The 25,294-nt window shown below is 49.7% G+C and overlaps 1 protein-coding gene across 5 annotated transcripts in view; it reads right to left on the bottom strand.

The window, feature by feature from the left end:
- SPTBN4 (spectrin beta, non-erythrocytic 4) overlaps nt 1-24,354 on the bottom strand; it is a 71,227-nt gene extending 46,873 nt beyond the window's left edge. For 3 of the 5 annotated variants that reach the window (XR_014305229.1, XM_082709276.1, XM_082709279.1), the window contains exons 1-13: nt 23,383-23,469; nt 21,979-22,165; nt 9,631-9,782; nt 8,303-8,476; nt 6,440-6,531; nt 5,397-5,477; nt 4,131-4,246; nt 2,205-2,317; nt 1,922-2,109; nt 1,730-1,847; nt 1,305-1,463; nt 414-716; nt 8-158 (exon numbers count right to left, since the gene is read on the bottom strand). Coding sequence is in view for 4 of the 5 variants with exons in the window: in XM_082709276.1 (XP_082565402.1) it covers nt 8-158; nt 414-716; nt 1,305-1,463; nt 1,730-1,847; nt 1,922-2,109; nt 2,205-2,317; nt 4,131-4,246; nt 5,397-5,477; nt 6,440-6,531; nt 8,303-8,476; nt 9,631-9,782; nt 21,979-22,150 (1,819 nt within the window). In the remaining variant the exon portion in view is untranslated. Of the gene's footprint in view, nt 1-7; nt 159-413; nt 717-1,304; nt 1,464-1,729; nt 1,848-1,921; nt 2,110-2,204; nt 2,318-4,130; nt 4,247-5,396; nt 5,478-6,439; nt 6,532-8,302; nt 8,477-9,420; nt 9,431-9,630; nt 9,783-21,978; nt 22,166-23,382; nt 23,470-24,216 lie in introns of those variants that run through there. The other 2 variants (XM_082709277.1, XM_082709278.1) reach the window with 2 other exon arrangements.
- Between the last annotated feature and the right edge of the window lie 940 nt (nt 24,355-25,294).

Here is a 25,294-nt window from a genome sequence, read left to right as displayed (position 1 = left end):
AACTCACCCTGCAGCTGAGAGAAGCGCAGGGCAGCAGCGTTGAGCGCCTCTACCCGCTCGCTCTGGGCCGCGATGTCCCCCTCTAGCAGTCCATGCTTCTGCAATAGGTCCTCGGCCTCCACCAGGTGCTGCCCGCATTCGCGGGACAGCAGCTGAGCCTACCAGAGGGGGCAGCACTGAGCACATGCTTGGCATCCGCGACAGGCCGGTCCCACCCCTGCACTGCCCCGTCACTCTTCTACTCCTCCAACCCATCTCTTGAACTCTGATCTCTGTCTCAGTCTCCCTGTCCCTGTCAGCATCTCTCTCTCTCTCCGACCCTCTCCAGCTCCCTGACAACTCTTGCAGTGACTACGGCCCTCCTTCGCCCTTCCGGCCCGCCACGCCCACCCTCGGCCTCTGGGCCTGCGCACCTGCATCTCCTCCATCCAGTCTACCATATACACCATCTCCTGGAAGACCTTCTGCAGGGCCAGGTTCTGCTCGAGCCGTGTCCGCCGGGCCCCCACCAGCCCGGTCAACAGGGCCCACTGACGCAGGACGCTGTCACGCTGGGCCGCCACGCGCCGGGCGTCGTGGTAGCCTTCGGCCGCCAGGGCCTGGGCCAGCTCGGCCACGCCCTGCACCCGTTCCTCGTAGGCCGCAATGTCGGCCTCGATGGCCTCGTGCTTCTTCATGGCGGCCTCCACCGCCGGCAGCTCATACCCGAAGTTGTCCTGGGGCGGGGCAGGGCAGACACTTACCCATGTTGCCCCAGCCATCCACCTGTTACCCTGCCCCTGCCCTCAGCATCCCCAGTTACCCTGGAGACCAGCCCCATCTTCCTCTGTTCCCCTGGAGACCAGCCCCACACGTCTCCATTACATTTCTAGCCTGAAACTCGTCACCCAGGAAACAGTCCCCATCCTACCCTTGCCCTAGAGACTAGGGACCAGGCCTACTGTATCCTGTTACTTAGGAGACTGATTCTATCCTCCCGAGTTACCCTGGACACCAGACACAACCTCTTCTGTCACTAAGAGTCTAATTAAATACTCTCCTTATTTCTGAAGAGACTAATTCTGTCCTCTTTAGTTACCCTGGAGACCAACCTAACTCTCCTGTTACCTTGGAGATCAGGCCCACTCCCCTCCCCCACTGCTCACTTAGGAGACCAGTTCTCCCTTCCCATCCTCATTGGCCACCTAGGAGAATAATCCAACACTTCTCTGTTGCTTTGGAGATCGAGTCTCCTTCTCTGGTCCCAGGTTCACCAGCCCTGCTCTCCCTCCTTCTCCCCCAGAACCAAGCCCTCCATGCAGTACCTGGGAGACCAGGCGCTGGTTCTCATTCAGCCAGCTCTCCCTCATAGCGACCTTGTGGTCAAACCTCTGAGCCAGTAGTTCCAGCTTCTCCTGCCTGATCAGCTCAGCCCGCAGAGCAGCCTCCCGTTCGTGCTCAGCCTTCTCCAGCTGGCCCCATGCCTAGGGAGACAGGAGGAAGCAGTCAGACCCCAACAACACCCCACATTTTAATGGCCCTGGATTCTCTGTCTGAGGTGACTCAAAGCAGCACCTTTGTATAAACTGGAAAAAAAAAATTGCTCCTTCATGACACTTCCCTGATGGAAAATTGTCAGGATGAATATCCAGTCCGTGGTGTCTACATTGTAGATGGCTGCCTTGAGCAGTGCACAACCTACACACCCACACAGAGCAACCTTGCCTCTCCCCGACATTCTCAGCCTCACCTTGTCAATATCCCAGATGCCACAGCCCTCCCGAGGCACAAAGAGGCGACGATTACAGGCACGCAGTTTGCTCTGGATGCTGAAGAGCAGCACCTCCAGGTTCCCCTTCTCCTGAAACCTGAAGGGGCTGGAGCTCAGGAACCCAACCTCCACACCGCCACTTGCCACCCTCCCTCCTGAGTTGGGCCTCACTTGACTGGCTTCTCCAGGGTGCAGTAGGCCGTGAAAGCCTGAAGCTGCTGCTGCACCCCACTCAGTGAGTTGGCAAACTTCTGGTTGCTGATGAGGCCGACTGTGCGGTGGATCCAGGCCAGCAGCTCGGCTGCCAGCTCCTCATAGCGCTCAATGATCTTCCCCACCTCCAACACCTGGTCCAGAACCTGACCCAGCAAAGGAAGCTGGGGTCAGCCTCATCCCAGATAGGCCTCCAGGTGGTTCCCAAGCTCCCACCCACCCCATCCCTCGGCTCCCAAACCTTCCCGATCCTCTTCCCCTCCACAGCCAGGGCCTTCATCTTGGAGAAATAGTGGTAGAAAGAGACCACATAGGTGATGATGGACTTCTCATCGGGAGCCTCCATGTTCACATCTAGGGGTTAAAAGAGAGTGGGGGAGCATGATGGTGAGCATTCTGACATGGATCGGGCAGGGAGGGGGAACCCACTCTTATTAACTGTGTGACCAAGATAACTAACCTCTCTGTTTCTTAGTTTTAATTTTCATAATTTATGTATCTGCCAAATGGGGATCTACTTCATGGGATTAAACAATATCTGACACATGCAAGCCACCACAGAGAAACGATCCATAATCATTTCACACCATTCTGCCTTCTGCCTCAGGGCCTTTGCACATGCTGTTTTCACTAGGTAGAACAATGTCCCCTCTTTGTGTGCCTAGCTCCCTTTCATCCTCCAGGTCTCAACTCAACTTACATTTCTTCAGATAAGCCTCCCTGTTCAGCATGTGTAGAGTTGGTTATCCCTGTTAGTCTTCCTCATGGCATCTTATCACTGCCTCCTAGATGTTATAATTTGCATTTAAATATTCATTCATGTGATCATGTCCTTAGCTTGACTTTAAGCACCAGGGGGGACAAAGGCTATGCCTTTTTTTTTTTTTTAAGATGTATTTATTTTTCTGAGAGGGAGAGGGAGAGCACATGTGCAAGTGAATGCGAGTGAGGGGAGGGGCAGAGGGAGAGGGAGAGGGAGAGGGAGAGAGAATCCTCAAGAAAACTCCCCACTGATCTCAGAGCACTAGGTGGGCCCTGATCCCATGACCCTGAGATCATGACCCGAGCTGAAATCAAGAGTTGGACACTCAACTGACTGAGCCACCCAGGTGTCCCTAAGGCTGTCTTTTTTCACCATTGTCTCAGCCATGCCCAGCACAGAGTAGGAACTCCATAAATATTTATGAAGTATATAAGTGATGTATGAGATCAGAGGTCAAGGACATGGGCTTTGTAGGCAGTATGTGCTTAAATCCTTATTCAACCACTTCCTCACGTGTGTCCTCAGACCTCACTTCTCTGAGCCTCAGTTTCCCCAGTGTAACAGGAAGGATAATCACAGTGCCTGCCACCTGGGAGCACCATAAGTATTAGAAAGACTAGCCTGGCACAGAGGAGAAACTTCCCGAATTCCGATTGTCATTTCGATTTGCCCACTGAATGCACAATATTACACTTGGCCTTTACTCTTCACCAACTCCTGAAACCGAGAGCCACCAAAAACCTTCTTTGTGCCAGGCCCTGAGCACAGAATCCAGCTATCACAAGTCCCATTTGCCGGTTTGCTGTGTGACCCTGGGCAAGGGACTCCACCTCTCTGAGCCTTCATTTCCATCCCTTTAAAAACAGGATGGATAAGTTCTATCCAACCAGGTCAGTGTGAGGATAAAGGGGAGAAGTTTCCATTAAATTCCTGGCCCTGGGCTTGGCACAGAGGAGATGCTCAGAGAAGGGGAAGAGCTGTTACTCCAGAGATTGGGGGACTGGTGTTGGCATGATCATGGATGAGGAGCAAGGCTGAAGTCAGGGGATGGGGATCATGTTGGGGGCAGGCTTTGCACTGGGGCTGGGACTGGAGTCAGGGAGGGAGAGGGGGTTGGGCTTGAGGGGAGCTGACTCAGGAGGGGCTTGGGAAGGGGAGGGGGCTCAGCTGGAGACAGGAAGAGGGATGAGGCTGAAGTTGGAGATGGAGATGCCAAAGGAAGGGACAGGAGGATAGGGAGGAGGAGGGATTGGAGATGAGGAAGGGGAGAGGGTGGGAGGGAGCTGGGACTTGGAAGGCCTTGGGTTCCTACGGTGTTGCAGCAGGATGGAGTGCAGTTTGGGATGGCACTGGGGTCGGGAGTCCCCCCAAGAGGAAGTCTAGCTGGGGCCGTGCAGGGCTCACCCTCAGGGTCCAGCAGACGCGTCAGCCCCAGGTGCTGCTCAGCCGTGCGGAAGGCTCTCTGCAGGTTGTAGTTGGCATTGGACTTGGTGAGTTTGCTGAAGTCCACGAGATCAGGCCTGGGCAGGGGCACAGAGCGGGCAGGCAGCAGGCAGACTCCAGGGCCAGTGGGCAAGGGGGTAGAAAGACGTCCTCGTCTGAGCCCCACCCACAGCGAGGGGCAGGAGGGGCGCCCCCGGGCCCAGGGAAAGCTGTGTGCACTGGTGCGTGTCTGTGCATTTATCTGAGGCTGTGAGAACAGCATGAGGGCATGTGCGCGACTGCATTCGCAAAGCTTACGTGACTACTTGGGTGTGTTTCTAAACAGTAGCACATAGCAGTTCGAAGTGTGAGGTCTACAGTCGGTCTACTGGGCCCAAACCCCAGCTCAGCCACTTCCTGGCTATCATGCTGGGTAAGCTATTTTGTCTCTCTGTGCCTCAGTTCTCTCCTCTATAAGATGGGGATAATACTAGTATCTGCTTCATGGGCTCACTAAATATTAAGTGACTTATTGGAAAGCAATGAGAACAATGATGGGTACACAGGAAATGCTCAGTAAATGTTGCCATCAGGTAGAGCTGGTGGGTTTCTGGCTGTGGAGGTGGGGCTGGGTTTCCCCATGTATATGAGTGTTTATGTGTAACAGGCAAGGCTTGAGAGTGAACACGTGCCTACAGCAGAAAAAGCTGGGGATCCACTTCCACCACACCAGAGCAAGTCCTTCCCGGGCTCAGGGCCTCAGTTTCCCTAATCTGTATGATCACGATGTGGTGCAGTTTGTCTGGATGCCAACCCCTCAGCCAATTCAGCGCCACGCCTGGGGGTGTGAAAGGTGGGTGAAAGGCAGAAGGAGGGCTCTGGGGCTCATCTAGAGGAATGACTTGCTGAGAAGGGGGCCCCCACGCACACACCAGAGAGGACAGCCCCTGGGGAAGTGAGCTCTCCACCCTGGGGGCATCGAAGCAGCAGGCGCAAGCCGTGTATGCACACGAGTGTGAGTGTGTATACACATCTGTGTGAGGGCACGTGTGTTTCCGCGTGTACACAGAGTACATGGCCTGGACTAAGTTGGGAAGATAGGGGGTATGTGCTTTGTACAAGTGTGAAGGGCGTGTGTGTGAAGGGGTGGGTCCTCAAGTCTACATGGGTCATCTACATGCACACGTATGCGGGCTTGTACCCACAGGACGCAGGGTAGGGGGCAGGGCAGGGCGGTCTGGGCAGTACCTGTGCCGGTGAATGAGAGCATTGAAGGCCAAGCCATCCCGCCAGCTGGTGGTGAAATTCTGGATGTTAACCTCAGGGTAACTGGCAGCATGGAAGGGAGAGACAGAGGCAGAGAGGGAGACAGTCAGGAGGAAAAAAAGGGAGGGAGAAAGAGAGACAGAGATGGATGGATGGGTGGGTAGATAGACGATAGATAGATCGAACGATTAATCCATCAATCCATTGAGGCAGGGAGATGGAAAGACAGAGAGAGGGAGAGAAAACAAGATATAGACAGAGATGGGAAAAGAAAGGAGAGAGGGGAGGAGGCAGGAGGAGTGAGAGAAGCGGGAGGGAGAAGAACAAGGAAAAGCAGACAAAGAGGTAAACACAAGACACCAGGAAAGACAGCACTACAAGAGAGCCTGCCAGACCCAGAAGGCTGAACATCAGAGAAAGCCCAGTTTCCGTCCATACCGGCCTCCCCTTCCTCCCAGGGGCAGCTCTCTAGAGGGCGCCCACGTTCCAGGCCACACCCCTCCCACAGGACAGAGCACTGAGCATCCTGGGGACCTCCCAACAGAGCCTGCACAGTTCCCTTCTCAGCCCCAGCAAAGGTCCCAGAAGCTGGAACTTCTTCCTGGAGCTGCCCGAGCCCCACGGTGGACCCTCTTAGGCTGAAGGGTGGTTGCTTTCAGGGTCGGGGGGTGGCCACAGCTCAGGAACAGGGCTGGGGTGTCCAAACAGGTGCACATGAGGCCTCTGGAGGTGGGGGTGGGGAGACGACGGAGGGGAGCAAGCTGGGGGCAGTCCACTACTCTCCAACATTGCTCTCTGGGGAGCCCGAGTTCTAAATTTGAACCAGGACTTCCAGATTGTTACATGGGTTTATTGTCAAGGTCAGAAGAGTGGACATATTTATCCAGCAGTTCATTAACTTCAGATGCAACTTTTGACACTGAGGACTTGGGCTGCCCCCTTGAATTCCTGTCCTATAATGAACCCTCCAGATTAGGTTAGGGCCCTGTCTACCTGGTGGGGGCGCCAGGTGGGGGTGTGCTTACCCAGCTGTCTTCATCTGACACCACAGGAGCAAGGCGTCCTTGGCTGAGCGGGTCTCTCTGTTGTCCTCAGTCTCGATTTTGATTACTTGAATCTGTGAGGATACAAAACATGGCTGCTGGGACCAGGAGGGCATGAGCCTGGGAGACACCGGCAGATCCCGTTTTGGGGGGTGGGGGGGGTGGCCGGTTACAGAAGAGATGGGAGAGGGAGCTTCAGGCTGGGGCTGGGGGTTCAGGAGTGTGAGAGTGGGACCTGGGTGGGCTGGGACATCTACAGCTAGGGGAGGCGGTTGTGGATTAGGGTGTCAGTTTCAGGGATGCCTCCAAACTTTGGCATCTGGCTCACTTTCTGATCCAAGGCACCATCATTTCTGGGCCTGGGCTAGCGCAGTCCCCTCCATGCTGGTGTCTCTGCTCCTCCCCCACAATCTGTTCTCACGGCAGAGAGGGACCCTGTGAGCCCCCAGATCAGATCACATGCCTCCCTCCCATCCTCGAGACCCTCAGTTGGTCTCACTCATGGCAAAAGTAAACTTCCCCTTATTATGTCTCTGACCTCATCTTCAACAGCCTACTCCGCTCTGTCTTAGAGACCTGCTGTTCTTTCTATTAAATCACCAGTGTCCTTCCATCACAGGGCCTTTGCACTGCCTGTTCCTTCCCTCAGGGGCCCACATGGCTCCACCCCAACTTGAGGTCTTGATTCATTGGTCACCTCTCAGTGAGGTCTTAACCAACCACTTGATTTTTTTTTTTAAAGATCTTATTTATTTGTCAGAGAGAGAGCACAAGCAGGGGGAGAAGCAGGCAAAGAGAGAAGCAGGCTCCCCACTTAGGAAGGAGCCCTATATGGGACTTGATCCCAGGACCCTGGAATCATGACCAACCAGAGCCGAAGGCAGATTCTTAAGCGACTGAGCCACCCTGGCATCCTTATGTCTATTTTCTTGTTAAAACTCTCTAATTTCTCCCCATCTCAAACAATAAAATCAAAACCGCTAATCTCAGATCACCTAGGCCCTGTCAACCCTTCTGACCTCATCTTCCTGGTTCCCCCTTGCCTCCCATTCTCTAGCCACAGTGGCCCTCCTAGATCTCTGGCATTCCAGCTCCTTCCCAACTTAGTCAGGGCCTTTGCAAATGCTGTGCCTCTGGCCTGGAATGCTTTCTTCCTTCATCTTCATGTCATGTAAGCCATCAGCTTCCCAGAGAGCCCTTCTCTGACCATTAAGTCTAAAATCTCAGCATCATCAACCTGATGTTTTGTATTTCTTTTACTGCTTTATCATAATCTTTTCTGCATAACTCTTACCTAAAGCTGATCCTTTTCTCATCTATCTCTTGTCCTATGTATTTAAGGGTTTCTTTACTGTCTGTCTCCCCCACCACAATGTAAGCTCCATAGAGGCAGAAAATTTGTTGGTTAAAAAAAAGAAGAAAAGAAATTTGTCGGTTTTGTTTCTGAACTAAAGCAAAACTGCCTGGATTTTAATTCCAGCTCCACTCCCCAGCTGTGTGACCTTGGACATATTACTTCACCTCTCTGGGCTTCACTTTCCTTATGGTAAAACACAATAAATGGTACCTAATTTATGGGGTTGTTGGGCTTTTAAATGCCAAGTGCTTAGAACAGTGTCTGGAACAGAGTAAAAAATATGTAAATGATCATAGTGATGGTGGTGATAATGATATTATTTTTATCATAATGTTCACCCCCTCCCCACCACGGGAATTAGGGTTCCTGGCCCATACTGGAAAAATTTTTGGAATGAATGAGTGAGTAAGTGGGGGGAGTAAATGGGGGACGCCCTCCTAAGGCCACACGGTGGGGAGCAGACCGGGCCGGGGTCACTTGGGGATCACCTGGAAGCGCAGGATGATGGTCCAGACTAGCCCCAAGGTCAGCCGGTGGTTCCCATCCACAATGTCATGCGACCCCACATTTTCCAGGTGCACGCGCTGCTCCTTCAGAAACTGCAGCGCCTTGTCCACGTTTTCCAGAGAGTGGATCCTCATGCGACCGCGCGTGGGTCTTGGCTAGGGTGGCAGGGGCGTTGGGGGGCGGCCTGGCCAAGAACACTGGGCCCTCGGCCTCACCCCTTCCAAAGGCCAGCCCCCATAGCCATGCCCCCTGGGTGCCCAAGCTCAGGCCACGCCCCCGCAGTCTTTTTGAGGACCAGGGACCCCATCCTTTTAAAAGAAGCCCTGCCCCTTCCCGTAGCCAGACTCTTTCTTTTCTTTTCTTTTCTTTTCTTTTCTTTTCTTTTCTTTTCTTTTCTTTTCTTTTCTTTTCTTTTGGCCAGACCCTTTCTTAAGAGCCCGTTCCCTTCTTGGCTCATTCTATTTCCTGTTTCCATCCATTTAACTGAAGCTCCGCCTCCGACCTGATAGCCACACCTCTTATCAAGCCAGCAAACCGTATTCCCGCCCCTCCCCATGGAGGGCTGCCCCAGGCCACCTTGGTGTGGCCACTGGATCCTTGGTCACACACACCACCCCCCAGCCTCCCTCTCTCAGGTCCTTGCCAAGAGCCACGCCTATTTCCCCTACGTCTCTCCTTGTTTACAGCTCTAGCATTTCCAGTGGCCTTTGTTTCTATTCTCTAGCCATGCCATTTAGGATTTCTGAGCTCCTTTACTAAATCTCTAGTTCCGTCAGAATCCCGCCGTTTGCGATGAAGCCTCATCCACGCCCAGAAATACAACGGCAACCGATACCACAAGCCAAACTCACACCAGAGTTCTGTCTGGTGCCCCAGATTTCCATGACCTAGGCCGCCCCTTCCGATAACAACCGCACCCTCACTCTTCAACCCCCTGCTACAGGGTCCTGCCCCTATATTATAATCCTCGGTCTCGCTACGGCGCTACGCAGGCCAGCCCCCTCTAATAAAGCCCCTCCCTTCTCCGATAGCCCCACCCCTTCCAACAGAGCTTCTCCCCACCCCATGCCCAGAGGCCCGCAGGAACCACCGCCTTCACCTTACACCGAATCCCCACTTCCGTTCCCAGCCACGCCCCCAGGCTCACTCAAGCCCCACCTCTGGGCCATAGCCCCACCCACCTGAGTACGGAGGCCTCAAACGCGCCAGGGTTTCTTGGACGTTCCAGGTATCCATTAGCCCGACCCTGTGATAACCCAGCCCCTATCCCAGGGTCGCGGCCTTCCCCCAGGCCCTCAGGTCCCCTCACCAGCTGCTCCCCGGACAGCACTTCCAAGAGCCGCGTGAGCACAAAGCCGTCGCGGAGGTCTGCGTAGAGGTCCACGATGTGGCAGCCGACTCGGGCGAGGTGTGAGTTCACCCACTTGGTGAAGGTCTTCTTCTGCACGGCCTCGCGCTCATCTGAAAGACGGGCTCTGAGGAGCTCCCGCATCCCCAGTACCTCCCCCTTTTGCAGCTTCTCCCCAGCCTCCCCTCGGGCCCAAACGCTGTTTTGGCCCAGCTTGCAACAATCAGGGCTTTGCACAAACCCTTTGCTGCCCACCTAGAGACAGGTCCTTTAAAGCTTTACTGAGATTACCACTTCCCGCAAGAAGCCTTCCCGGATTCTCATCCAGTTGGCCCTGTTCATTTTGTCAATCAATAATTGAGGACCTACTATGTTCTAGGCTCTGAATACAAACAGGCCTTCCCTCCCAGAGCTCAGTTTATGGGGGGCACAGATACTACACTAGGGAGCTATGGAAAGTTAAGGAGGGGGTGGGGCAGAATAAGAGTTGTGTTTCAGTTATGTTTTAGTTGTGCGGTGGAGAATGGGGAGGGTAGGTCAGAGAGCGCAAGAATGGCAGCTCAGGGGGGAGACTGGGGAAGCAATTCTGGAGAGAGAGGACAAGTGGAGAGGGCAGAAGCTGGGAATGGGAGAAGGGGACATACTGAAGAGTTAGTCACAGATGAAAAAAATAAGACTTGGCACTGGCCAGGTGTGGGGGATGAAGAGGAAGGAATACGCTAGTAAGAATGCACCCTGAGGACAGGAACCATGTCACACACACACCCGAACCCCCACCCTGTGGTAGTAGGACTGCCAGCTGGACCCCGAGTTTCCCACATCTCTAGGGTGCAGAGTAGGCAAGTGACTGCCAACAGGAGGGGGTGGAGGAATTTGTGCAGCTGCTCAACTGCTGCCTCACTGACAAAGACATTAGTTGGGAACCTCTCCTACTACCTTTTTTTTTTAAGTAGGCTCCACCAAGGGGCGCCTGGGTGGCTCAGCTGGTTAGGTAGGCTCCTCGACCAAGCCCAACACCAGGCTCGAACTCACTACCCTTAGATCAAAACCTGATCTGAGATCAAGTGTGAGACACTCTGCCAGCTGAGCCACCCAAGTGCCCATCCCTTTTTTTTTAACAACAGCTTTAGTGTGAACTATAATTCCCATGCTATAAAATTCACCCTTTCAAAGCGTAAATTCAGTGATTTTTAGTATTTTCAAAGGGCTGTGCAGCCCACATCACCATCTAATATCAGAACATTTTCATCCCTCCAAGAAAAAACCCTGTGCCTAGGAGCAGTCGCTCCCCATTCCCCCTTCTCCCAGCCCTAGGAAACTATTAATCTATTTTCTGTCTCTATGGATTTACCTATTCTGGGCATTTCATATCAATGGAATCATACAATATATGACCTTTTCGGTGTCTGGCTTCTTTCATTTAGTGTCCTGTTCTCAAGGTTCGTCCGTGTTGTGGCATGTGTCAGTACTTTATTTCTTTTTGACGGCTAAATAATAGACATTCCGCGGACAGCCTGCATTTAACTCATCTATTCTCCTGTGGATGAACATTGGAGCTGCTTCCACTTTGTGGCAATTATGAATAATGCGGCTATGAACATTTGGGTACCTACGGCTTTGTGTGGACACATGTTTTCAGTTATCTTGAGCATATACCTGGGAGTGAAATACTTGGGCTCTATGTTAACTCTATGGTTGACCTTTAAAAACAAATAATTATTTACTTATGAGAGAGAGAGCACGCACAGGGGGGAGGGCAGAGGGAGAGAGAGAGACAGAATACCAAGTAGGCTCCCTGCTCAACGCAGAGCAGATGAGGGGGAAGGGGAGGCTCAATCTTAGGACCCTGAGATCATGCCCTGAGCTGAAATCGAGAGTCAGATGCTCAACTGACCGAGCCACCCAGGCGCCTCTAGGATTAACCTTTTGAAAAACTGCCAGACTGTTTTCCAAAGTGGCTGCACCATTTTCCATTCCCACCAGCAATGGACAAGGGTCCCAGTGTCCCCACATCCTCACCACTCCTTGCTATTTCCTATCTGATCATGGCCATTAGAGTGGTATGAACCAGTCTCTTAATGTGGTTCTGATTTGCATTTCCCTGGTGACTAATGACGGTAAACCTCTTCTCATGTGTTTATTGGCCATTTGTGTATCTTCCTTGGAGAGACATCTATGCAAATCCTTTGCCCATTTTTAAATTGGGTGAATCTTTTTATTTATTTTTTATTTTTAAATTTTATTTATTTATTTGACAGAGAGAGCACACACAAACGGGGGAGCAGCAGCAGGGGAAAAGGAGAAGCTGGTTCTCTGTTGAGCAGGGAGCCTGATGCAGGTCTCGATCCCAGGACCCTGGAATCATGACCTGAGCCAAAGGCAGATGCTTAACTGACTGAGCCACCCAGGCACCCCTATTTTTTATTTTTTAAAAAAGATTTTATTTATTTCCTTGAGAGAGAGAGAACAAGCCAGGGAGGGGCAGAGGGAGGGGGACAAGCAGACTGTGCGGAGCACGGAGCCTGACATGGGGCTTGACCCCATCACCCATGCAATCATGACCTGAGCTGAATGAAACCAAAAGCTGGATACTTAACAACTGAGACACCCAGGCGCCCTTCGGTGAGTCTTTTTATCATCTGTACTTTCTCTGCAACTTTGTGTGGATCTATGATTATTTCCCAATTTAAAGTGTTACCAGATCAGGAAGCTTACTACCTGGCCTTCCATTCTCTTCCCCCAACTCCCACAGGCTTGAAAACAAGGTCCACAAGGCACAGGACAGAAGAAGGTTGACTGCTTGGACCAGAGCGTCCTCTGCCCATGAGGCTGCTCATGTCAGAATTATCCAGGAGGGAGACATAAACCTCTATCTCCTTTAAGGCGTTGCATTGCTGGGTCTGTTGCAACGGCTCAGGGGCATGGTATGCATTTCATTACTAAATAACTTAATTATTATACTTCTAAGTTTCTATTAGTGCAGGAAGCAAGATTTGAATAGCCAGTCTATTTCCCTTTTTAACTGTTTGAAATCTGTCAATAATTTATTTTTTCAAAAAATTTACCTTTTGTAATATTTTTTGTAAAGGTTTTATTTATTTATTCATTTATGAGAGAGAGCGCACGTGCACAAACAAGCAAGTGGAGGGGAGGAGCAGAGGGAGAGGGCCAAGCAGACTCCCTACTGAGCACGGAACCAGACACACGGCTCAATCCCATAACCCAGAAATCATGACCTGAATTGAAATCAAGAGTCTAACAACTGAGCCACCCAGGTGCCCCATGATTTATTTTTGTTATTAAGTAAACTCTACCCCCAACATGGGGCTCGAACTCATGACCCAGAGATCAAGAGTCTCATGCTGTACTAACTGAGCCATCCAAGCACCCTTTTTGTAATATTAAATACTGCATGTGATTCTGGCAGTGAAAACGTATGGACATTGCTAGAAAGTATCCACTGACTGTCCTGTTTTGTTTTTGTTTTTGTTTTTGTTTTTGTTTTTGTTTTTTACTTTAAACAAGATCTTGAATGTTTACTTATCATTTGAAAGTAAATACAGAGGGGTGCCTGGGTGGCTCAGTGGGTTGGGCCTCTGCCTTTAGCTCAGGTCATGATCTAAGGGTCCTGGGATCAAGCCCCTCATCAGGCTCTCTGCTCTGTGGGGAGCCTGCTTCTCCCTCTCTCTCTGCCTGCCTCTCTGCCTACTTGTGATCTCTCTCTCTGTCAAATAAATAAATGAAACCTTTAAAAAAAAAGTGAGTATGCAGAAACTAATAGTAAATCCATAAGAAATATCTTGTTTATTTAAATTACTTTTTTATTTTAAATTACTTGTTTATCTTGTTTATTTTAACTAATTATTGGGGGGAGCCTGGGTGGCTCATTCAGTTAAGTATCTGCCTTCAGCTCAGGTCATGATCCCAGGGTCCTGGGATCGAACCCTGCATTAGGCTCCCTGCTCAGCAGAGACTGTGCTTCTCCCTCTCCCTCTGCTACTCCCCCTGCTTGTGTTCTCTCTCTGTCAAATAAATAAATAAACTCTATAAAATAAAAAGAAACAAAACAGTGTGGGTGGGGCGCCTGGGTGGCTCAGTCAATTAAGCTTTGGACTCTTGGTTTCAGCTCAGATCCTGGATCTCAGGAGCTGTGAGATCAGCCCTACACTAGTCTGTACTATCAGCAGGGAGTCAGCTTGAAGATTCAATCCCTCTACCCCTCCCCCCACTCGCATGTGTGCTCACTTTCTCTCAAATAAATATTTTTCTTTTTTTAAAGATTTTATTTCTTTCTTTGTTTATTTGTTTACTTATTTATTTATTTGACAGAGAAAGCACAAGCAGGGGGAGCAACAGAGGGAGAGGGAGAAGCAGGGATCCAGATACGGGACTCAATCCCAGGACCCTGGGGTCATGACCTGAGCTGAAGGCAGATGCTTAACTGACTGAACCACCCAGGTGCCCCTAAATAAAGAAACCTTAAATTAAGGAAGAAAACGAAAAAAGAAAAACCACAGTGGAGGAAACCAGGTATGTCCCCAAGTGCCCCTTCTAACCTCAGCTGACACTGGATGTTTACTCTGCTGGTGAATGTGTTTGGCTACCATGGAGGGTATCTTCCATTTACCCCTCGGGTGCCTGCCTCTACTGTTCTGCACGTGCTCTGGGCCCGGGGAGACTGCCCGTGGGGGCTGTTATGAATGGGCTCCATAGCCCTCAAAGGCCTCAGACCCTGTGTTGGGTTTGGCTAGCAGGAGATTAGAGGAGAAGTGGGTAGCACACCTGGGTGGCTCCGCTGGTTGAGTGTCTGACTCTTGATTTGGGCTCAGGTCATGATCACAGGGTCCTAAGATCGAGCCCTGAGCCATAAGTTGGAGTCTGCTCTCAGCTGAGAGTCTGTTTGACATTCTCCCTCTCTCTCTACATGGTCTCTCTCGATCACGCAAGTAAAGAAATTAAATTTAAAAAAAAAAAAGAGTATAAAGGAAGGGCTGAGGAATTTATTCCCTCCCTGCTTACAACAGCATCTGGTTCCTCTCTCTAAACCCCCAAGTTGGGAGCCCTCTGCCCTCTCACCACTCCCTGCCCTGCCCCAGTCCCTGGGGTGTCCCCTGGCCTTGTAGGTTCCTATAGCCTTGGCCACACCTCTGTAATTAGTCCCTTTGTTAAGCTCTCCGCAATTTTACCCCCTTGAGGGGAGTCATCTGCTTCCTGCCGGGACTCTAGCTGGCATTCATGCCTTTGGGTTGTCAAGACTCCAAGCCAAATGACAACCGTCCTACCCCTGCCATTGTGTTCATAGTAAGTTGTCATTTTTTTATATAACTATTTTTTAAGATTGCATTTATTTATTTGGCAGAGGGAGGAGAAGGGTTCTTGCTGAGCAGGAAGCCTGACACGGGACTCAATCCTAGGACCCTGAGCCCAAGGTAGAGGCTTAACCAACTGCACCACCCAGGCGTCCCATGAGTTGTCATTTATATGTCTTCTCTGCTGTGGTAGTCTCTAGTCAGAGGCAAAACAATTTCCTTAAAATAAGACTTCAGCGTATTCTTCTCTTTCATACACTGAGACTTTCACAGAGCTGAGGAATAACAAACTATGCTTTTATTCATTATGGGTTATGGGGAAAGCGACACTTAGCATGTCAATAATGTTTGGCTACTGGTCTGAGAAAAGTTAGGAAGCCACGAGTAGTGGTGAAATGTGCCTGCTGGTGGGAGTCACACACTGGGGCAGCCATCTTGGAAGCCCTGGGAGTCAAATGAAATTAGGGCATACCCCCATGACAGAGCAGTTCTTTCCCTGTGCTTAAGTGCTATAAACTTTTCCATGCTACTTTATAAGGAGGATGGAGGAGGATGTCCAATGCAATGTTATTTGGGGAGTAGGGGGTAGGGGCAGGTTGGCCGTTCAATAAAGCCTCGTTGTCCATCACTGGGAAAACTGGATACAGTGAGTTCATACTATAGCCTCCATGTAGCAGTTACAAGCAGTAAAATCGATGCACACACCGCCACATGTCTGAGTCTTTCCTTTTTTAAAGATTTTTATTTTATTTTACTTGAGGGGGGGCACAAGTGGGGAGTGGCAGAGGGAGAAGGAAGAGAGAATCCCAGGCATACTCCATGCTCAATGAGGAGCCTGTCCCAGGGTTTAATCCCAGGACCCTGAGATCATGATCCAAACTGAAATCGAGTCAGACTCTTAACCAACTAAGCCCCTCAGGTGCCCCCACAATGGCTGAGTCTTAAGGCATAGTGCTGAATGGGGAAACAATGCAAAAACTGTAATCTTAGGGGCATCTGGCTGGCTCAGTGGGCAGAGCATGGGACTCTTGATCTCAGCGTTCGGAGTTCAAGCCCCATGTTGGGCCTAGAGCTTACTTAAAAACAGGGGCGCCTGGGTGGCTCAGTGGGTTAAGCTGCTGCCTTCGGCTCAGGTCATGATCTCAGGGTCCTGGGATCGAGTCCCACATTGGGCTCTCTGCTCAGCGGGGGCCTGCTTCCCTTCCTCTCTCTCTGCCTGCCTCTCTGACTACTTGTGATCTCTCTCTGTCAAATAAATAAAAAAAATCTTAAAAAAAAAAAAACCTGTGATCTAGAATATGCTAAAACCTTCACCAGTTAGCAATGTTTGCATGCACAAATTCATGTACATAGAACTCTCGGATTTTTAACCGTCAAACTGCAGTAGAGTAAGGAAAAGAAAGTCTTCAATAAATGGAATGGAGTCGACTGGATTTGCATGTGGCAAAAATAAGAACCTTGACTGACACTCCACACTGTACACAGTAATAAATACAGTAAATATCAGCTGGCTTATAAGTCTAAATGTGAAAGGATCAAATAAGACCTTTAGAAGAAAACATAAAAAAATATCACCAGGGGCACCTGGGTGGCTCAGTGGGTTTAGCCTCTGTCTTCGGCTCAGGTCATGGTCTCAGGATCCTGGGATTGAGCCCCACGTCGGGCTCTCTGCTCAGCGGGGAGCCTGCTTCCTGCCCCCTGTCTGCCTACTTCTCTGCCTACTTGTGATCTCTGTCAAATAAATAAATAAAATCTTAAAAGAAAAAAAAAGGTTTCCTTAAAAAAAAAATCTCTATGACCTTGAAGTAAGCAAAGATTTCTTCAAACACTAAGTGTTAGCCACACAGGAAATAATTACTAATGATTTGATTAGACTATATTTAAATTAAGAAATACTGTTCATCAGGGAGCCTGGGTGGCTCAGTCAGTTAAGCCTCTGCCTTCTGTGTCAGGTCATGATCTCAGGGTCCTGGGATCAAGACCCACATCATCCTGCTCCCTGCTCAGCGGAGAGCCTGGTTTCTCCTCTCCTTCTGCCCCTCTCCCTTCTCGTGCTCTCCCTCTCTCAAATAAATAAGTAAAATCTTAAAAAAAAAAAAAAGAGAAACACTGCTCATCCAGAGGCAACCTTAAAAGAATAAAAAGACAAGCCACACAGTGGGAGAAAATATTCACAACACATCTATCTGACAAAGGACTTGTACCCAGGATATATAAGAACTCCCATAAAACAATGAGAAAAAGGCAGGAAAATTAAAATACAAATAAGCAAATGACTTGACCAGGCACTTCACAGGAAGCTATCCAAATAGTCAGTAAACATATGAAAAGTGGGGTGCCTGAGTGGCTCAGTGGGTTAAGCCTCTTCCAGGGTCCTGGGCTCTAGCCCTGTATCAGGCTCTCTGCTCAGCAAGGAGCCTGCTTCCTCCTCTTTCTCTGCCTGCCTCTCTGTCTACTTGTGATCTCTGTCTGTCAAATAAATATATAAAATCTTTAAAAACAAAACAAAAGATATGAAAAGCTAGTCAACTTCACTAGTTGTTATTAGTGACCAGGAAAATGTAAATTAAAACCACAATGGAATGCACACCCATCAGAATGGCTAAAATAAAAAAGACTGACCATCCGAAGGGTTGGAGGTACAGTAAGTGAATCCCTCATACACAGCTGGTGGGAATAGAAAATGACACAAACCAGCAGTTTCCATTCAAGTTTGATATACACCTACCCTATGACCCAACACTTTCCCTCCTGGGTGGAAATGAAGGCTTACGCCCACCAGCAGCAACAGTTTGTAATAGTTTGAAATACTGGGAATTACGGGTTTGCAATAGTTTAGCTTAGGATAACCTTAAAAGAGGAGTAACCCCAATCCTCATCAACCTGTAAATGGATAAACTATGGCACAGTCACACTGTAGAATACTATACAGCAATGAAAAGGGAGACCCAACAAGGACAGATAGACACGGTCGAATCTTATCAGCACAGTGGTGAGTGAATAAAGCCAGACACAAAGGGGTACATGCTTTAGGATTCTATTCATATGAAGTTCAAACACCAGCCTAACCAGGGTGTGCTCTTAGAAGTTAGCATAGTGTTTACTTTTGCGATGTAGTGAGAGAGGCAGCCCTGGGGCAGTCATATTCTGTTTCCTCTATCTGGGGATTGGTTACCAGAGGGTGCTCACCTGTGGAAATGCTGGACACTCACAATTTATCTGTCTTTTTGTGTGCATGTCATACTTTAATGAACAGTTAAAATATACGTATATGTGCACACTAATTGCAACGTACATTTTGCAAAATCATCGGCATGCAAAGATAATCATTTGCATTAAAACTACCAGAATGGGGGCACCTGGGTGGCTCAGTGGGTTAAGTCTCTGCCTTCGGCTAAGGTCATGATCTCAGCGTCCTGGGATCGAGTCTCGCATCAGGCTCTCTGCTCAGCGGGGAGCCCGCTTCCTCCTCTCTGCCTGCCTCTCTGCCTACTTGTGATCTCTTTCTCTCAAATAAATAAATAAAATCTTAAAAAAAAAAAAAAAGCTATCAGAATGGGGGGTCGGGCATGCCTGGATGTTTCAGTCGATTAAGTGACTGACTTAATTTCAGCTCAGGTCTTCATCTCAGGGTGGTAGGATCGAGCCCCCACAGTGGTCTCTGTATTGACTGTGGAGCCGGCCTGGGGTTCTCTCTCCCTCTCTCTCTGCCCCTCCTCCAACCCCGCTAGAGCACATGCATGCATGTTCTCTCTCTAAAAAAACAAATAAAAATAAAAATAAGCAGATAGACTGTTCTTCAAACAAACAAACAAACAAATGATTAGAATGGTTGCCCATAGGGGAGAAGGCATTGGTGTGAGATGTGGGAATAGGAGCGCCTGGCTGGCTCAGTTGGTAGAACCCAAGAGTTTTCATCTTGGGATTTTGAGTTCAAGCCCCATGTTGGGCATAGAGGTTCCTTTTTAAAAAAATGTTAAAAAGCAAAGAGAGCAAATGAACAGATGAAGAGGAGGAGAGGATCCTCCCATAGACTGATAAAGACAACAAGCCACAAACTGGGGAACATCATTAAGGGAACTCTCTTGAGCATGGGGTCCAGACAATTTTCTCAAACATGTTCCTACGAAAGCATGTTACTCAGGACTCTGCTCAAAGGTTTGGACTTATAGTCTGAATAGAGAAAAAGCATGAGAGAAAAACTATAAGGAAACGGATGCAAAAAAAAATGCACCCTCATGATCCATGTCACAATGTCGGGATTTTGAGCAGCAACATCATTTAAACAGCATAAACAGCATCCTGAAGTTACTTTAAGCTGAATCTTTTTTTAAAAGATTTTATTGATGGGGGCAGCTGGGTGGCTCAGTGGGTTAAAGCCTCTGCCTTTGGCTCAGGTCATGATCTCAGGGTCCTGGGATCAAGCCCTGCATCAGGCTCTCTGCTTAGCAAGGAGCCTGCTCCCCCAACCCCCGCCTGCCTCTCTGCCTACGTGATCTCTGTCTGTCAAATAAATCAATAAAATCTTTTTAAAAAAAATACTGTATTGATTTATTTGAGAAAGAATGAGCACGGGCTGGGTGAAGAGACGGGGAGAGAGAGAAGCAGACTCCCTGTCGAGCAGGGAGTCCGACAAAGGGCTCAATCCCAGGACCCTGGGATCATGAACTGAGCCGAAGGCAGACAGTTAACAACTGAGTCACCCAGGTGCTCCAAGCTGACTGTTAACTGATTTTGCACTTTGGTTCTGGAGTCCAGTATAACATGTTTTAGTTTTAGAGAACTGTAGGCATGAGAGACAGAAACAGAGTTGTGGGTTTGTTGCATTTAGGAAAATTATAGATATAATAATTTAAGTAGACACAGGGAATGTATGAGAATTTATTTTTCTTACAGGGAACCAATTATTTCCCTGGACTAGATGTTTATCTGTCTGTGGTATTTGGCACTGATATTCTTCTCAGAAGCGAAGAGTCCTTGATTGATCCCCACATTCACATCCCACCTCTGCTTAAACTCTTACCATAGCTCCCCAGTGCCCTCATACCCTGCATGGTGGCTTATAGGGTCCTCAGGCTCTGACTCCCACTGCCTCCTTTCTCACTGTCATTTCCTCATTACTTCAATCTAGTCACTCCCAAGTTTTGAAGGTCTTACATATGCTGTTCCTCTGCCTGGAATACTCTTCCACTCTCTACCCCAGGGTTCACTATTATTCATCCTTTTGGGGCTCATCTTCAGTACCTCCTCCTCCAGAAAGCCCTCTGGCTTCCTCCAGGGCAGTCCCCTGGACTGAAGCAGGGGTGTCATCTGTGCTTTCCCTTCCCAGACCATCCAGGCCCTGACTACTCAGGGTCATTACTCTCTGGCTGGATCTAACTCTCTCAGTGGCCTGGGAGCCCTAGGGGCTGGCTCAGTCACCATCATGTCCCTTATATTGTCCAACACGGGTCAGGCACAGAGCAGGCACTGAATAAATATTTTGTGGATGAGATCATAGTTTTTAAGGCTCAAAGAGTCTGATACTATGATATATTTTTTTAGATTTTTATTTATTTTATTTGACAAACAGAGATCACAAGTAGGCAGAGGCAGGCAGAGAGGGAGGAAGGGAAGCAGACTCCCTGCTGAGCAGAGAGCCCAATGCGGGGCTTGATCCCAGGACCCTGGGATCACGACCTGAGCCGAAGGCAAAGGCATTAACCCACTGAGCCACACAGATGCCCCATCTGATACTATGATTTTAAGTTTCCGAAAATACATTTTATACCATTCTAGTTTCTCAATCAGAGGAAGCTGGCAATCGTGAATTAATATTAGTTCAGACTTTGTGGCACATACAGATTTTTTTTTTTTCAATTGGGAAGTTCTGGATAAACATCACAGCTAGCAATCTGGGGCCCACGTTTCCCCATGGCTGGTGCTGGTGTTCAGGGCACTGCTTTCCAGCTGACCATGATCCCCAGTCTACTCTTTCATTCCTGTCACCTGTTTCCCAGATGCCCTTGGGTTGGACATCACTGTTCAAAATCTTATAATTATGAAGTTCCAAGAATCTTAGTAGCAAAGATCCCATGATTGTCAAATGTTAAGTTACTAAAATTCTTGAGATTCTCAGGGAACTGATTCCGACCTTAGGGTTTTAAGATTTCATGATTACTACAATCTATAGTTTCTGTTTCTAACATTCTGAGTTCCCGAGATAACAAAGGTCCCAAGGGTCTAGTATTTTAAAGGCTTAAAGCTAATGATTATGAAGTTACATGTCTCTGAAGGTTCTCGGGGTCTTTGCTCATAGTTTTGTTTTGTTTTTAATATTTATTTATTTTAAATATTTTATTTATTTATTTGTCAGAGAGAGAGCGCACAGGTCGGGGGAGTGGCAGGCAGAGAGAAACAGACTCCTCACTGAGCAGGGAGCCCAACACGGCAGGGCTCCATCCCAGTTCCCTGGGATCATGACCTGAGCCAAAGGCAGATGCTTAACCTCATTTCTAAAGGCCTCAAGTTGGAAGAATTCCTGAGCATGACATTCCAAGGTCCAAAAATCTAGTATTTCGGCATCTTGAGATTCTAAGGAAGTATGCTTATAAAATCCCACATTTCTGAACTCTACTTTTCTAAGGTTCTAAGGCAGCCCTGCCCCAGCCAGTATCCACCAGCCACATGTGGCTATTTAAATTTAAATTAATTAAAACGAAATACAATGAAAAATTCAGCCCCTCAAGAAGCACTGGCCACACTTCAAGTGCTTACAGCCACAAGTACTAGTGGTTAGTGGTTCATGTATTGGACATCACAGATAGAGAACGTTTTCCTGTCGCCGAGGAACGTTCCATTCGTTGGACGCTGCTGGTCTAGAGATTCACATGCAAAGGGTCGTTGACTCTCTTTACCATCCTCCAGGCCACCAAGGTTCTTGACGGAGGAGGTACCCAGACACCAGCCCAGCAGCCTTTTCCCCTCCCTTCTCTCTCTCACCCAGCCCTCCTCCAGGTACCTGCCAAGGCCTTGATCCGGGAGCACTCAAAGAGCGATGCGGCCGCTGTGGAGGCTGCTGGTTGCTCCCGCTCCCAGCCCCGGTCAGGACTCTCCCAGCGGGCTGCAGGGTTGTTGTTGTTGGGGGCCGGGAGGCCCTCCATGTTGTCCACTTCCCCTGGAACCTGCGCCATTGGGGAAGGTGAGGCCTGGGGAGGAGCAGAGGCGCATTAGGCTAGAAACAGAGCCTGAGCTCAGAGGTCCTGCTTCTAATGGTTTCCCTGTCTTTCCTCAGACTACTACTGACAGTCACTTTCGCCCAGATCACTTCTCAGGGCGGTGGCAAAGCACCCAGCTTAGCACCCGGCGTAGGGTAGGGGCTCAGCAAACTGTCCCTGTATTATTGTTAGAATGATGACACTGTTATCGGTAGAACTCTCCAATGCAGTAAGAACAAGAATTAACATTTATCGAGCATTTGTGCTGTCTCCAGGACTTTATATGCATTATCTTATTTAATTCCCTAAAGATAGGCTAGTCTTTGGCCTATTTTAGAGAGGAGGTCGCAAGCTAGTGGGTAGCCAGAGTTCAAATGTAGGTACTGTGATCAAATGATTGCATTAAACAGCCCCAATTTTTCATCCCTATAACCTTGTCCTTTGCCGTATAACTCCTGACTGTTCTTCTACTGTAGGAATGGGGAAATCGGAGGAGTGTCCCCTGACAACCTAGACTCTGGGTTTGGCCCCATGACTATCTTTGATCAACAGGATTAGGGAGAAGTGCCAGTGAATTCTGAGCCTAAAACTCAGGAGACCACATGTTTTTGCTTGTGCTTGATTGTGAGGGTCAGGAAAACATTGTTGGCATAGTCCTGGTCTACGGGCCCAGTCACTAAAGCCAAGGCCAGCTACAGCCACCAACACCACTCCCAACACCACATCCAACACATAAGCATAAGGCCAGCTGAGCCCAGAAAAACTGGCCAGCTGAGCCCAGCCTAAGTCACTGACCTCAGACTTGATGGTTAAATAAACGCTCAGTGTTTTAAGACACTGAGTTTGGGGATGGTTCCTTAGGCAGCATTATTGTGGCAACAGCAAGCTGACATATTGTCAGATCCAGAGCTAGGCTCTAGAACACTGCCAGATTGCAAATATGAAATTTAAGGGGGTGGGAGGCATCAGATACATCTCCTCCTCCCTCCAGGCTCACTGATTCCAAGACTAAGAAAGGAGGGAATGGCAGGGAGATCACTGTCCTTCTCAAAAACTCAGACATTTGACAACTCAGATTGTAGGAAAGCAAGGTCCAGGTCTTGGTCAGGGTAGCGGAGGTTGTCCCTTTTGGTGGACACTGCAAAATCCCCTGTTATTCTTCTCTTCTTCCTTGGAAAGCTGTAAGTCGGCGCATGGCTGCTACTTACCACCTGTGTGACCTTGGCCAGTCACTTCCTCTCTCTAGGCCTCAGTTTGTTCATCTGTAAAATGGTAATGGTAACATTGCTCATTTCCTAGGGATGTTTGTAGATGAAGTGAGTTAATAATGCAGGGAACATGGTATCTGGTTCATGCAAGCCCTTGATACATGGTCCTTGCTATTATTATTCCTCTGGTCACATATCTTGGCAAACCAAAGTGCCTGTGTTGGAGTCAGACAGACATGAGTTCAAGCCCTGATTTATTTCCGTTTTAACTTGGTCTCTCTGCCTCAGTTTCTCTCCCTGTTAAAACAGCTGTTTCCTCGGTGGAGGATACTTGGGGATGGGGAGGTACTTAACACTTGGTGAGCTGTCAGCTCCAGGAAGAGCCCTAGCCATTACCCGATTGAATGGAGAAGGAAGGGAGGAGAGGGAGATGGGGGAGGTGGAGAGAGGTGTCCTGCGGCCCCAGCAAAGGCTGGAGGCTGGGGGTGGGGGAAAAAAAAAATATATATATATATATATATATATATATATATATATCTATATATCTCGATGCTTTAACCCTTCCAAGGCCGTGTCTCTCCCTGCAGTCTAGTCACTGCTCGCAAGGAGGGGGCCTGGGAAGGACAAGGCCCGGGTGGAAGACCCACGCATGGCGCGGAGACTGGCTGGGCTGAGGGGTGCGGGTGCATTCTGCCCTAGACTCGTCCCCTCCTCCAGGCGGGGGGGGGCGGGGGGGACTCTAGGGGCTCAGGCTATGCCCACAGCGCGCGGGGGAGGGATGCTGGGCAGGTGGGGAGATGCTGCAGGGAGGGGCTATCACCCCACGCCGCTCACCTAGGCCCGCAGCCGCGGGTGCCGCTGTATCCGCTGCTCGCAGAGCCCGACTGCCCTCCCTTTCGGTGTCCGGGGCCCGGCCCGGCCCGGCTCCGCTCGGCCCCGGCGGCCCCGCCGCTCGACCAGATCCGCATGCGCCGCCGCCGCCACTGCCGCGCCTCCCCCGCTCGCGCGGCCGCCGCGCTCGGCGCGCCCCCGGGACCCCCTCCCGCCCGCGGTCCCCGCCGCCTCGGCCGCCTGCAGCGCTGGCCCACGCGCGGTCACACACCGAGTCACAGCACTCGCGGGGCCAGAGGTAGCGTCACCCACAGCCACGCACCCTCAAGGGGTCACACACTCCCACACTGGCACACACACACACAGGGTCACATGCAGCGTCGCAAACACGATCCACAGCTACACACTCACACAGTATCACCCCCTACGGACGGGGTCACACAGAGTCAAACATTCAAACTCAGACGCAGTCACACACTCACATGGGGTCCCACACTGGCACAGTGCCCGACAGCCTCACACATAGTGACACACTCAAATAGTGCCGTCACCACCCACGCTGTGTCACACAAGCACGCAAATGTCATAGACTGTCGCACACTGCCATGGGGTCACAAGCAGTCACAAGCAGGTCACACACAGCTTCACAATCACACAGTGTCACACACATTTTTACACACTCAAACTTGTCACACCAGTCACACACGTGTCACACATCCGGTAATTGTCACACACTCATATGTCATGCAGTCACAAGAAGTCACAAATAGCATCACAAGAAGGGTTAACACCCACAGTCACACACTCAAATAGGGTCACGGTCACACATCCCAACATGACACGTGGGGTGTCATACACTGTCACTGTCTAACAGTCACACACTCCCATAAAACACATCTCACACATGTCCCACACCAAATCCCCCAGCTTCTTGGATGCATACAGCATCACAAACACGGTGTCATCCGCAGTGGCACCACAAGGTCACAAAAGAAGATCATGAAGGCTTGCCACACGTGTTGTCACATGCGGTTTCAAAATGTAACATAGTGCTACACACAGAGGTTGGCACAGGGTGTCA

Source organism: Mustela nivalis (assembly GCF_964662115.1).
Source record: "Mustela nivalis genome assembly, chromosome: 18".
Classification (NCBI taxonomy): Eukaryota; Metazoa; Chordata; class Mammalia; order Carnivora; family Mustelidae; genus Mustela; species Mustela nivalis.
This window is presented reverse-complemented; position numbering and strand designations above follow the sequence as displayed.